This window comes from Camelina sativa, chromosome 14 (assembly GCF_030686135.1).
Source record: "Camelina sativa cultivar CO46 ecotype springtype chromosome 14, ASM3068613v1".
Taxonomy (NCBI): domain Eukaryota; kingdom Viridiplantae; phylum Streptophyta; class Magnoliopsida; order Brassicales; family Brassicaceae; genus Camelina; species Camelina sativa.
This window is the reverse complement of record NC_141893.1, coordinates 22,709,483-22,722,467: the sequence shown is the minus strand read 5'-3', so window position 1 is coordinate 22,722,467 and position 12,985 is coordinate 22,709,483. Positions and strand designations below refer to the sequence as shown.

General features: G+C 37.6%; 1 protein-coding gene across 1 annotated transcript; it reads right to left on the bottom strand.

The window, feature by feature from the left end:
• Positions 1–49: 49 nt before the first annotated feature.
• Positions 50–8,994, bottom strand: LOC147928541 (uncharacterized). The gene is made up of 3 exons (XM_087486186.1): positions 8,103–8,994; positions 6,226–6,905; positions 50–88 (listed from the first exon to the last, which is right to left on the bottom strand). The coding sequence occupies exons 1-3, from the start codon at positions 8,992–8,994 to the stop codon at positions 50–52; spliced, it is 1,611 nt and encodes a 536-aa protein (XP_087342312.1).
• Between the last annotated feature and the right edge of the window lie 3,991 nt (positions 8,995–12,985).

Sequence of the window (12,985 nt, the reverse complement as noted above, 5' to 3'; positions counted from 1 at the left end):
CTTCTTGCGATTGAAACAGAAATGAAGAGAGTAAGAAGAGCGGAAATGGTTAATGAGTGAGAGGTTGAGAACTAGGAGCAACAAGGCTCTGATACCATGTAAGTTTAGAAGAAAAGAGAATGAGAAGATTGAGTGTGTAGAACAAGTAAATTTCGTGTTAGTTGAGTGAGTAAACGAGAGAGAGAGAGAGTGTAAGCGAAACCAAAGTGTAGAAGAAGAAAAAAACTTTCTTACTTGATATGGATCCTAGATACAAACTAATTATAAGCTATACAAGTAGAATATTCTCTACAGATTCTATGCACAAGTTACATGACTGAAAGTGACATGTCTCCTTAAACATACATGTGACTCTTATTTGACTTCTCTTTTCTTCCCACTTGTGTAATCTCGACAACGGCTAAATGGAAGAAGGTTCTAGTGGCTTTGTGACCGTTGGGGACTTCAGCTAGTGGGATGGACTCGCTAACCTTCTAACATGTGCAGATGGCCCATCTTTCCTTGGTTGTACGGACGGCCCATCTTGCATTGGCCGTACGGATAGTGCTTGTACGAACGGTGTGGTGCGAATGGTGTGTGTGTGAGTTCTCATATAGATAACACTTAAACCCGTTTTATCCTAAAACTGGCCTGAACCGAGAAAACATGCTAAAACCGAGAGAACACATTGATTCGAAGCAGTAAACAGCTTTGTTACTGTTTCTAAGGTCAGAATGTTTGACAATACAATGCATTTGACTAAATGTAAGAGTTCGGGATGAATTTGGAGTTATTAGACAACAATTAAACTCGTTTTATCCCAAAACAAGCTTAAATTGAGAAAACAGGCTAAAACCAAGAGAAAACATTGATTCGAAGCAATAAACAGCTATGTTACTCTTTATAGGGTCAAAATATGTAATAATCCAATGCATTTGACTAATTATAAGCGTTCAGGTTGAATTTGGAGTGTTTAGACACCACTTTTACCTTTGTCCAAAAAAAAAACAAAAAAAAAAAAAAGACACCACTTTTACCTATTTTGTCTCGAAACAGGCTAAAACCAAGAAAACATTGATTCAAAGCAGTAAGCAGTTTTGTTACTGTTTCTAGGGTCAGAATGTTTGACAATCCAATGCATTTGACTAATTGTATGAGTTCGGGATGAATTTGGAGTGTTTAGATAACACTTAAACCCGTTTTATCCTAAAACTGGCCTGAACCGAGAAAAGATGCTAAAACCGAGAGAACACATTGATTCGAAGCAGTAAACAGCTTTGGTACTGTTTCTAAGGTCAGAATGTTTGACAATACAATGCATTTGACTAACTGTAAGAGTTCGGGATGAATTTGGAGTGTTTAGACAACACTTAAACCCGTTTTATCCAAAAACCGACTTAAACCAAGAAAACAGGCTAAAACCGAGAGAAAACATTGATTCGAAGCAGTACACAGCTATGTTACTCTTTCTATGGTCAAAATATGTAACAATCCAATGCATTTGACTAATTATAAGAGTTTGGGTTGAATTTGGAGTGCTTAGACACTACTTTTACCCATTTTGTCCCAAACAGGCTAAAACCGAGAAAACATTCATTCGAAGCAGCAAACAGCTTTGTTACTATTTCTAGGGTCAGAATGTGTGACAATTCAATGGATTTGACTAATTGTAAGACTTCAGGATGAATTTGGAGTGTTTAGACAACACTTAAACCCGTTTTATCCTAAAACAAGCTTAAACCGAGAAAACAGGCTAAAACCAAGAGAACACATTGATTCGAAGCAGTAAACAGCTTTGTTACTGTTTCTAGGGTCAGATTTTTTGACAATACAATGCATTTGACTAATGGTAAGAGTTCGGGATGAATTTGGAGTGTTTAGACAACACTTAAACCTGTTTTATCCCGAAACAGGCTTAAACCTAGAAAACAGGCTAAAACCGAGAGAAAACATTGATTCGAAGCAGTAAACAGCTATGTTACTCTTTCTAGGGTCAAAATATGTAACAATCCAATTCTTTTGACTAATTATAAAAGTTTGGGTTGAATTTGGAGTGTTTAGACACCACTTTTACCCATTTTGTCCCGAAAGAGGCTAAAACCGAGAAAACATTGATTCGAAGTAGTAAACAGCTATGTTACTGTTTCTAGTGTAATAATCTGTGACAATCCAATGAATTTGACAAATTGTAAGAGTTCGGGATGAATTTGGAGTGTTTAGACAACACTTAAACCCGTTTTATCCCAAAACAGGCTTCAACCAAGAAAACAGGCTAAAACCGAGAGAAAACATTGATTCGAAGCAGTACACAGCTATGTTACTCTTTCTAAGGTCAAAATATGTAACAATCCAATGCATTTGACTAATTATAAGAGTTTGGGATGAATTTGGAGTGTTTAGACACCACTTTTACCCATTTTGTCCCGAAACAAGCTAAAACCGAGAAAACATTGATTCGAAGCAGTAAACAGATTTGTTACGGTTTCTAGGGTCAGAATCCGTGACAATCCAACGAATTTGACTAATTATAAGAGTTCGGGATAAATTTGGAGTTATTAGACAACAATTAAACCCGTTTTATCCCAAAACAAGCTTAAATTGAGAAAACAGGCTAAAACCAAGAGAAAACATTGATTCGAAGCAATAAACAGCTATGTTACTCTTTCTAGGGTCAAAATATGTAACAATCCAATTCTTTTGACTAATTATAAAAGTTCGGGTTGAATTTGGAGTGTTTAGACACCACTTTTACCCATTTTGTCCCGAAAGAGGCTAAAACCGAGAAAACATTGATTTGAAGCAGTAAACAGCTATGTTACTGTTTCTAGGGTAATAATCTGTGAGAATCCAATGAATTTGACAAATTGTAAGAGTTCGGGATGAATTTGGAGTGTTTAGACAACACTTAAACCCGTTTTATCCCAAAACAGGCTTCAACCAAGAAAACAGGCTAAAACCGAGAGAAAACATTGATTCGAAGCAGCACACAGCTATCATACTCTTTCTAAGGTCAAAATATGTAACAATCCAATGCATTTGACTAATTATAAGAGTTTGGGTTGAATTTGGAGTGTTTAGACACCACTTTTACCCATTTTGTCCCGAAACAAGCTAAAACCGAGAAAACATTGATTCGAAGCAGTAAACAGATTTGTTACTGTTTCTAGGGTCAGAATCTGTGACAATCCAATGAATTTGACTAATTCTAAGAGTTCGGGATGAATTTGGAGTGTTTAGACAACACTTAAACCCATTTTATCCCAAAACAGACTTAAACCAAGAAAACAGGCTAAAACCAAGAGAAAACATTGATTCGAAGCAATAAACAGCTATGTTACTCTTTATAGGGTCAAAATATGTAATAATCCAATGCATTTGACTAATTTTAAGCGTTCAGGTTGAATTTGGAGTGTTTAGACACCACTTTTACCTTTGTCCAAAAAAAAAAAAAAAAAAAAAAAAAACAAAAAAAAAAAAATACACCACTTTTACCTATTTTGTCTCGAAACAGGCTAAAACCAAGAAAACATTGATTCAAAGCAGTAAACAGTTTTGTTACTGTTTCTAGGGTCAGAATGTTTGACAATCCAATGCATTTGACTAATTGTATGAGTTCGGGATGAATTTGGAGTGTTTAGATAACACTTAAACCCGTTTTATCCTAAAACTGGCCTGAACCGAGAAAAGATGCTAAAACCGAGAGAACACATTGATTCGAAGCAGTAAACAGCTTTGTTACTGTTTCTAAGGTCAGAATGTTTGACAATACAATGCATTTGACTAACTGTAAGAGTTCGGGATGAATTTGGAGTGTTTAGACAACACTTAAACCCGTTTTATCCAAAAACCGACTTAAACCAAGAAAACAGGCTAAAACCGAGAGAAAACATTGATTCGAAGCAGTACACAGCTATGTTACTCTTTCTATGGTCAAAATATGTAACAATCCAATGCATTTGACTAATTATAAGAGCTTGGGTTGAATTTGGAGTGCTTAGACACTACTTTTACCCATTTTGTCCCAAACAGGCCAAAACCGAGAAAACATTCATTCGAAGCAGCAAACAGCTTTGTTACTATTTCTAGGGTCAGAATGTGTGACAATTCAATGGATTTGACTAATTGTAAGACTTCAGGATGAATTTGGAGTGTTTAGACAACACTTAAACCCGTTTTATCCTAAAACAAGCTTAAACCGAGAAAACAGGCTAAAACCAAGAGAACACATTGATTCGAAGCAGTAAACAGCTTTGTTACTGTTTCTAGGGTCAGATTTTTTGACAATACAATGCATTTGACTAATGGTAAGAGTTCGGGATGAATTTGGAGTGTTTAGACAACACTTAAACCTGTTTTATCCCGAAACAGGCTTAAACCTAGAAAACAGGCTAAAACCGAGAGAAAACATTGATTCGAAGCAGTAAACAGCTATGTTACTCTTTCTAGGGTCAAAATATGTAACAATCCAATTCTTTTGACTAATTATAAAAGTTTGGGTTGAATTTGGAGTGTTTAGACACTACTTTTACCCATTTTGTCCCGAAAGAGGCTAAAACCGAGAAAACATTGATTCGAAGTAGTAAACAGCTATGTTACTGTTTCTAGTGTAATAATCTGTGACAATCCAATGAATTTGACAAATTGTAAGAGTTCGGGATGAATTTGGAGTGTTTAGACAACACTTAAACCCGTTTTATCCCAAAACAGGCTTCAACCAAGAAAACAGGCTAAAACCGAGAGAAAACATTGATTCGAAGCAGTACACAGCTATGTTACTCTTTCTAAGGTCAAAATATGTAACAATCCAATGCATTTGACTAATTATAAGAGTTTGGGATGAATTTGGAGTGTTTAGACACCACTTTTACCCATTTTGTCCCGAAACAAGCTAAAACCGAGAAAACATTGATTCGAAGCAGTAAACAGATTTGTTACGGTTTCTAGGGTCAGAATCTGTGACAATCCAACGAATTTGACTAATTATAAGAGTTCGGGATAAATTTGGAGTGTTTAGACAACACTTAAACCCATTTTATCCCAAAACAAGCTTAAATTGAGAAAACAGGCTAAAACCAAGAGAAAACATTGATTCGAAGCAATAAACAGCTATGTTACTCTTTCTAGGGTCAAAATATGTAACAATCCAATTCTTTTGACTAATTATAAAAGTTCGGGTTGAATTTGGAGTGTTTAGACACCACTTTTACCCATTTTGTCCCGAAAGAGGCTAAAACCGAGAAAACATTGATTTGAAGCAGTAAACAGCTATGTTACTGTTTCTAGGGTAATAATCTGTGAGAATCCAATGAATTTGACAAATTGTAAGAGTTCGGGATGAATTTGGAGTGTTTAGACAACACTTAAACCCGTTTTATCCCAAAACAGGCTTCAACCAAGAAAACAGGCTAAAACCGAGAGAAAACATTGATTCGAAGCAGCACGCAGCTATCATACTCTTTCTAAGGTCAAAATATGTAACAATCCAATGCATTTGACTAATTATAAGAGTTTGGGTTGAATTTGGAGTGTTTAGACACCACTTTTACCCATTTTGTCCCGAAACAAGCTAAAACCGAGAAAACATTGATTCGAAGCAGTAAACAGATTTGTTACTGTTTCTAGGGTCAGAATCTGTGACAATCCAATGAATTTGACTAATTCTAAGAGTTCGGGATGAATTTGGAGTGTTTAGACAACACTTAAACCCATTTTATCCCAAAACAGACTTAAACCAAGAAAACAGGCTAAAACCAAGAGAAAACATTGATTCGAAGCAATAAACAGCTATGTTACTCTTTCTATGGTCAAAATGTAATAATCCAATGCATTTGACTAATTATAAGCGTTCAGGTTGAATTTGGAGTGTTTAGACACCACTTTTACCCATTTTGTCCCGAAACAAGCTAAAACCGAGAAAACATTGACTCGAAGCAGTAAAAAGATTTGTTACAGTTTCTAGGGTCAGAATCTGTGACAATCCAACGAATTTGACTAATTATAAGAGTTCGGGATGAATTTGGAGTTATTAGACAACAATTAAACCCGTTTTATCCCAAAACAAGCTTAAATTGAGAAAACAGGCTAAAACCAAGAGAAAACATTGATTAGAAGCAATAAACAGCTATGTTACTCTTTCTAGGGTCAAAATATGTAACAATCCAATTCTTTTAACTAGTTATAAAAGTTCGGGTTGAATTTGGAGTGTTTAGACACCACTTTTACCCATTTTACCGCATCACTCCATACCTTGTGCTCCTTAGCCTCATCATATGTTTGTGGAATCCAATGCTTATCAATTTGGCCAAGGAAGGCTTGTTGTTCCACCGGAAAGTGAGCCAACGTGCACACAGCTTGAATCGGATGAGCTACGGCGGCATTGTTGTAGTACACACGTGTGTTTTGCCAGTTAGATGGGGGAAACTTGAGTGTTTGGCTGCGTCTCAAGGGAATAACTTCCTCAATATCATCATCCTCGTTGTCATCAACATGTTGTTCACTTGTCTCGGTCGGGTGAACCGTATCCGCAAGATTCTCTGAGTGAGTCTCTTCCTGATGTAATGGGGCCATTGGCATCGGTTGAGTATTAGACTTGCTGGGGCTGTTTTCTATAGGTGGCTCAGACTCTCCTGGTGAGTTTGGCTCGGGTGAGATAGGGGCGTCCCGATCGTTTTGATCGTTTGTGATTCCTAGCCGTTCGAGGATGATCCGGAGGTTTGTTGCCCGATCGGATGGAGGGTTTGACAAGTCTCGTAGGTCGTCCCAGTTTTTCTTGTTGTAGTATCCTTGAGACTCCATGAACTTCACATCCGGAGATAATAAGACCCTTTTGGCTTCATGATCATAGCACTTATACCCTTTTTGTGTCGTTGAATAGCCAATGAACATAGCCCTGGTGCTTTTGGCCTCAAGTTTGTTGCGTAATTCACCTGGTCTCAGCACAAAGCACGTACAACCAAATACTCGTAAGTGGTCCAACGTAGGTTTTTCTTTATTCAATACCTCAAATGGAGAGACGTCTTGCGAAATCTTTGTGGGTATGCGATTGATGAGATAACACGCCGCAAGGACAGCATCACTCCAAAAACGTTTTGGGACATTTGTGTGGAACATCATGGACCGAGCCACTTCCATTAGGTGCCTGTTCTTCCTTTCAACAACACCATTTTGTTGTGGAGTGTAAGGGTAACTGGTTTGATGGATTATGCCAAATTTGGTGAGATGTTGTTTAAAGGCATGGCTTGTGTATTCTCCCCCATTATCTGATCTCAACATTTTAGTCTTTGCATTATAGTGGTTAGTCACATAATTTTGGAAACTAATAAATGCTTCAAGAACTCTATCCTTAGAGGGGAGCAAGGTTAGCCAAGTATACTTAGATTTTTCATCAATAAAAGTAACAAAATACTTTTGATTTTCTCTAGATAAGCATGGAAAAGTCCATACATCAGAGTGAACAAGATCAAAGCAATTTTCATAGATAGTCAAAGACTTAGAAAAAACCGATTTGCAATTTTTACCAAGAATACATGCCTCACATTCAGCATTTTTGAAAGAAATATTTGGAAACATAAGTTCTAGAGCTCGAAAGTGAGGGTGTCCTAGTCTAGCATGCCAAATAGAGTCATTAGGTTTCACAATAACCGAATTAAAACAAGATGAAGAAGAAGCAGATAGGTTCAAGTCCTCAAGCACATAGAGATCATCCTTAGATCCTCCTTGGCCAAGAACTTTACTTGTCTCAATATCCTGAAAATAAACCTTGTTAGGACCAAATATTGCATAGCAATTTAAATCAGTGGTAGCTCTCTTAACTGATAGCAAGTTAGATGTAAAACTAGGCATGTAAAAGGCCTTAGAAACTTTATCAAACAATTTTAACTTTCCTATTCCCTTAACCGGTACTTTTTCACCATTCGCAATAATCACATTCCCTAAGGCAGGTTCAATGTCACTAATCAGCTTAGGATCACTAATCATGTGATGAGATGCACCTGAATCAACTATAAGAGGTTTATCCGGTTTTAAAGCAAGAAAAGTGTTACCGGAGGCCTCCTTGAGGGCTTTGATGAGGGTGTCCAGGTCTGACTTCCTTACCAGCTCCGATGATGAGGCTAGTGCAGTACCATTCCCTTCAATGCCTCGGTGGGTTGTGTCAGTTGTTGCCACTTCCCCCACTATGGCCGCTTGGTGAGCCTTTGGACCTCCACGATTGGTCATGCCTCGGTTGACTCTAAGGTGAGGGTGAAGGATCCAACAGCGACTCTTGAAGTGGCCAGGTTTCTTACAATGGTCACACACCGGAGGGTTCTTGTCATCATATCGGTAGTATCCTTTGTTTGCAGCCGCTGCCTCCACCTTATTTGCGGTCACAAGTTCACCTTTGTTTCCAAATAGCCCCATGGAGCCATGCTCCTTCTGGATCTGGCTGCATACATCATCTAGACTAGGAAGCTTATCTGACCTCAAGATATGTTTTATGAGGTCATTGTAAGATGGATTCAGGGTGAGAAGGAGGCCGAACACCTTATCTTGCTCGCGCCTCTCGTTCAAGATGGCCGGATCAAGCGTTGCTGGCCTTAGCATCTCAAGCTCAGCCCAAAGAGACCGAAACTTTCCAAAGTGTTTGGTGAACTCCATGTCTTCTTGACTAAGGTTGTTAATGGCCCTCTTGATTTCAAACACTCGGTTCAAATTGGTGGTGTTACCGAACACATTTTGTAATGTGTCCCACAGATCCTTGGCCGTCTCACAATATGAGTAGGCTTCGAGTATTGGAGCATCAAGAGAGTTTTGAATGATGGCAAGAACACTTTGGTCTTCTTGAAACCATTTGTCTTCACCGCTTGTGACGGCTTCTTTGCCATCAATGGTAGGCTCTTCCTTTGGAGCCTCACTCGTTGTAATATGGGTCCAAAGCCCTCGGCCGCATAGTGCCGTCTTTGTGGTCCTCGCCCACAACAAGTAGTTCTCTCCTTTGAGAGTGACTGGAACAATCAAAGTCTTTGTGCCTTCCATGGTGTTTTGTCCGCTGGTCAATAGTGTTATCCAACGGTTACAAGGGATCGCTTCTTGCGATTGAAACAGAAATGAAGAGAGTAAGAAGAGCGGAAGTGGTTAATGAGTGAGAGGTTGAGAACTAGGAGCAACAAGGCTCTGATACCATGTAAGTTTAGAAGAAAAGAGAATGAGAAGATTGAGTGTGTAGAACAAGTAAATTTCGTGTTAGTTGAGTGAGTAAACGAGAGAGAGAGAGAGTGTAAGCGAAACCAAAGTGTAGAAGAAGAAAGAAACTTTCTTACTTGATATGGATCCTAGATACAAACTAATTATAAGCTATACAAGTAGAATATTCTCTACAGATTCTATGCACAAGTTACATGACTGAAAGTGACATGTCTCCTTAAACATACATGTGACTCTTATTTGACTTCTCTTTTCTTCCCACTTGTGTAATCTCGACAACGGCTAAATGGAAGAAGGTTCTAGTGGCTTTGTGACCGTTGGGGACTTCAGCTAGTGGGATGGACTCGCTAACCTTCTAACATGTACAGATGGCCCATCTTTCCTTGGTTGTACGGACGGCCCATCTTGCATTGGCCGTATGGATAGTGCTTGTACGAACGGTGTGGTGCGAATGGTGTGTGTGTGAGTTCTCATATAGATAACACTTAAACCCGTTTTATCCTAAAACTGGCCTGAACCGAGAAAACATGCTAAAACCGAGAGAACACATTGATTCGAAGCAGTAAACAGCTTTGTTACTGTTTCTAAGGTCAGAATGTTTGACAATACAATGCATTTGACTAAATGTAAGAGTTCGGGATGAATTTGGAGTTATTAGACAACAATTAAACTCGTTTTATCCCAAAACAAGCTTAAATTGAGAAAACAGGCTAAAACCAAGAGAAAACATTGATTCGAAGCAATAAACAGCTATGTTACTCTTTATAGGGTTAAAATATGTAATAATCCAATGCATTTGACTAATTATAAGCGTTCAGGTTGAATTTGGAGTGTTTAGACACCACTTTTACCTTTGTCCAAAAAAAAAAAAAAAAAAAAACAAAAAAAAAAAAGACACCACTTTTACCTATTTTGTCTCGAAACAGGCTAAAACCAAGAAAACATTGATTCAAAGCAGTAAACAAATTTGTTACTGTTTCTAGGGTCAGAATGTTTGACAATCCAATGCATTTGACTAATTGTATGAGTTCGGGATGAATTTGGAGTGTTTAGATAACACTTAAACCCGTTTTATCCTAAAACTGGCCTGAACCGAGAAAACATGCTAAAACCGAGAGAACACATTGATTCGAAGCAGTAAACAGCTTTGTTACTGTTTCTAAGGTCAGAATGTTTGACAATACAATGCATTTGACTAACTGTAAGAGTTCGGGATGAATTTGGAGTGTTTAGACAACACTTAAACCCGTTTTATCCAAAAACCGACTTAAACCAAGAAAACAGGCTAAAACCGAGAGAAAACATTGATTCGAAGCAGTACACAGCTATGTTACTCTTTCTATGGTCAAAATATGTAACAATCCAATGCATTTGACTAATTATAAGAGTTTGGGTTGAATTTGGAGTGCTTAGACACTACTTTTACCCATTTTATCCCAAAACAGGCTAAAACCGAGAAAACATTCATTCGAAGCAGCAAACAGCTTTGTTACTATTTCTAGGGTCAGAATGTGTGACAATTCAATGGATTTGACTAATTGTAAGACTTCAGGATGAATTTGGAGTGTTTAGACAACACTTAAACCCGTTTTATCCTAAAACAAGCTTAAACCGAGAAAACAGGCTAAAACCAAGAGAACACATTGATTCGAAGCAGTAAACAGCTTTGTTACTGTTTCTAGGGTCAGATTTTTTGACAATACAATGCATTTGACTAAAGGTAAGAGTTCGGGATGAATTTGGAGTGTTTAGACAACACTTAAACCTGTTTTATCCCGAAACAGGCTTAAACCTAGAAAACAGGCTAAAACCGAGAGAAAACATTGATTCGAAGCAGTAAACAGCTATGTTACTCTTTCTAGGGTCAAAATATGTAACAATCCAATTCTTTTGACTAATTATAAAAGTTTGGGTTGAATTTGGAGTGTTTAGACACCACTTTTACCCATTTTGTCCCGAAAGAGGCTAAAACCGAGAAAACATTGATTCGAAGTAGTAAACAGCTATGTTACTGTTTCTAGTGTAATAATCTGTGACAATCCAATGAATTTGACAAATTGTAAGAGTTCGGGATGAATTTGGAGTGTTTAGACAACACTTAAACCCGTTTTATCCCAAAACAGGCTTCAACCAAGAAAACAGGCTAAAACCGAGAGAAAACATTGATTCGAAGCAGTACACAGCTATGTTACTCTTTCTAAGGTCAAAATATGTAACAATCCAATGCATTTGACTAATTATAAGAGTTTGGGATGAATTTGGAGTGTTTAGACACCACTTTTACCCATTTTGTCCCGAAACAAGCTAAAACCGAGAAAACATTGATTCGAAGCAGTAAACAGATTTGTTACTGTTTCTAGGGTCAGAATCTGTGACAATCCAATGAATTTGACTAATTCTAAGAGTTCGGGATGAATTTGGAGTGTTTAGACAACACTTAAACCCGTTTTATCTTAAAACTGGCTTACACCGAGAAAACAGGCTTAAACCGAGAGACAACATTGATTCGAAGCAGTAAACAACTTTGTTACTGTTTCTAAGGTCAGAATGTTTGACAATACAATGCATTTGACTAATTGTAAGAGTTCGGGATGAATTTGGAGTGTTTAGACAACACTTAAACCCGTTTTATCCGAAAACAGGCTTAAACCAAGAAAACAGGCTAAACCGAGAGAAAACATTGATTCGAAGCAGTAAACACCTATGTTACACTTTCTAGGGTCAAAATATGTAACAATCCGATTCTTTTGACGAATTATAAAAGTTTGGGTTGAATTTGGAGTGTTTAGACAACACTTAAACCTGTTTTATCCCAAAACAGGCTTAAACCGAGAAAACATTGATTCGAAGCAGTAAACAGTTTTGTTACTGTTTCTAGGGTCAGAATGTTTGACAATCCAATCATTTGACTAATTGTATGAGTTCGGGATGAATTTGGAGTGTTTAGACAACACTTAAACCCATTTTATCCCAAAACAGACTTAAACCAAGAAAACAGGCTAAAATTGAGAGAAAACATTGATTCGAAGCAGTACACAGCTATGTTACTCTTTCTAAGGTCAAAATATGTAACAATACAATGCATTTGACTAATTATAAGAGTTTGGGTTGAATTTGGAGTGTTTAGACACCACTTTTACCCATTTTGTCCCGAAACAAGCTAAAACCGAGAAAACATTGATTTGAAGCAGTAAACAGATTTGTTACTGTTTCTAGGGTCAGAATCTGTGACAATCCAATGAATTTGACTAATTGTAAGAGTTCGTGATGAATTTGGAGTGTTTAGACAACACTTAAACCCGTTTTATCCTAAAACTGGCTTAAACCGAGAAAACAGGCTAAAACCGAGAGAACACATTGATTCGAAGCAGTAAACAGCTTTGTTACTGTTTATAAGGTCAGAATGTTTGACAATACAATGCATTTGACTAATTGTAAGAGTTTGGGATGAATTTGGAGTGTTTAGACAACACTTAAACCCGTTTTATCCGAAAACAGGCTTAAACCAAGAAAACAGGTGATGTTCATATATTTTACCCTCTTTTCCCTTAATATATTCACATCTTTTGCATCTTTTGCTATCCATTTTGACCATTATTACATAGCTTTAGGACTGTTCTTGCATTAGAGTTTAGTTGCATTGCATTTGCATCTTTTCATGCATAAACAGGTTATTTTGGAGCTTAAGGAGCATGGAAGCAATGCTGAGGAGAAGTGAAGCAATCATGAGGAGAAAGCAAAGGAGCTAAGGCTGAAGAACCAAGGTCCAGAGTCCAACTCGACTGCCCACTCGACCAGACACTCGACCATGTGCTGAGAGGGA

What these genes read in the sequence shown, in the direction of transcription:
- LOC147928541 (XM_087486186.1), bottom strand. Translation starts at nt 8,994, where the DNA reads ATGGAAGGCACAAAGACTTTGATTGTTCCAGTCACTCTCAAAGGAGAG. An exon ending in CCGAGGCATTGAAGGGAATG is followed by an intron (nt 6,906 to 8,102) that starts GTACTGCACTAG and finishes TGCTGAGACCAG; the next exon opens with GTGAATTACGCAACAAACTT. An exon ending in ATGAGGCTAAGGAGCACAAG is followed by an intron (nt 89 to 6,225) that starts GTATGGAGTGAT and finishes ACATGGTATCAG; the next exon opens with AGCCTTGTTGCTCCTAGTTC.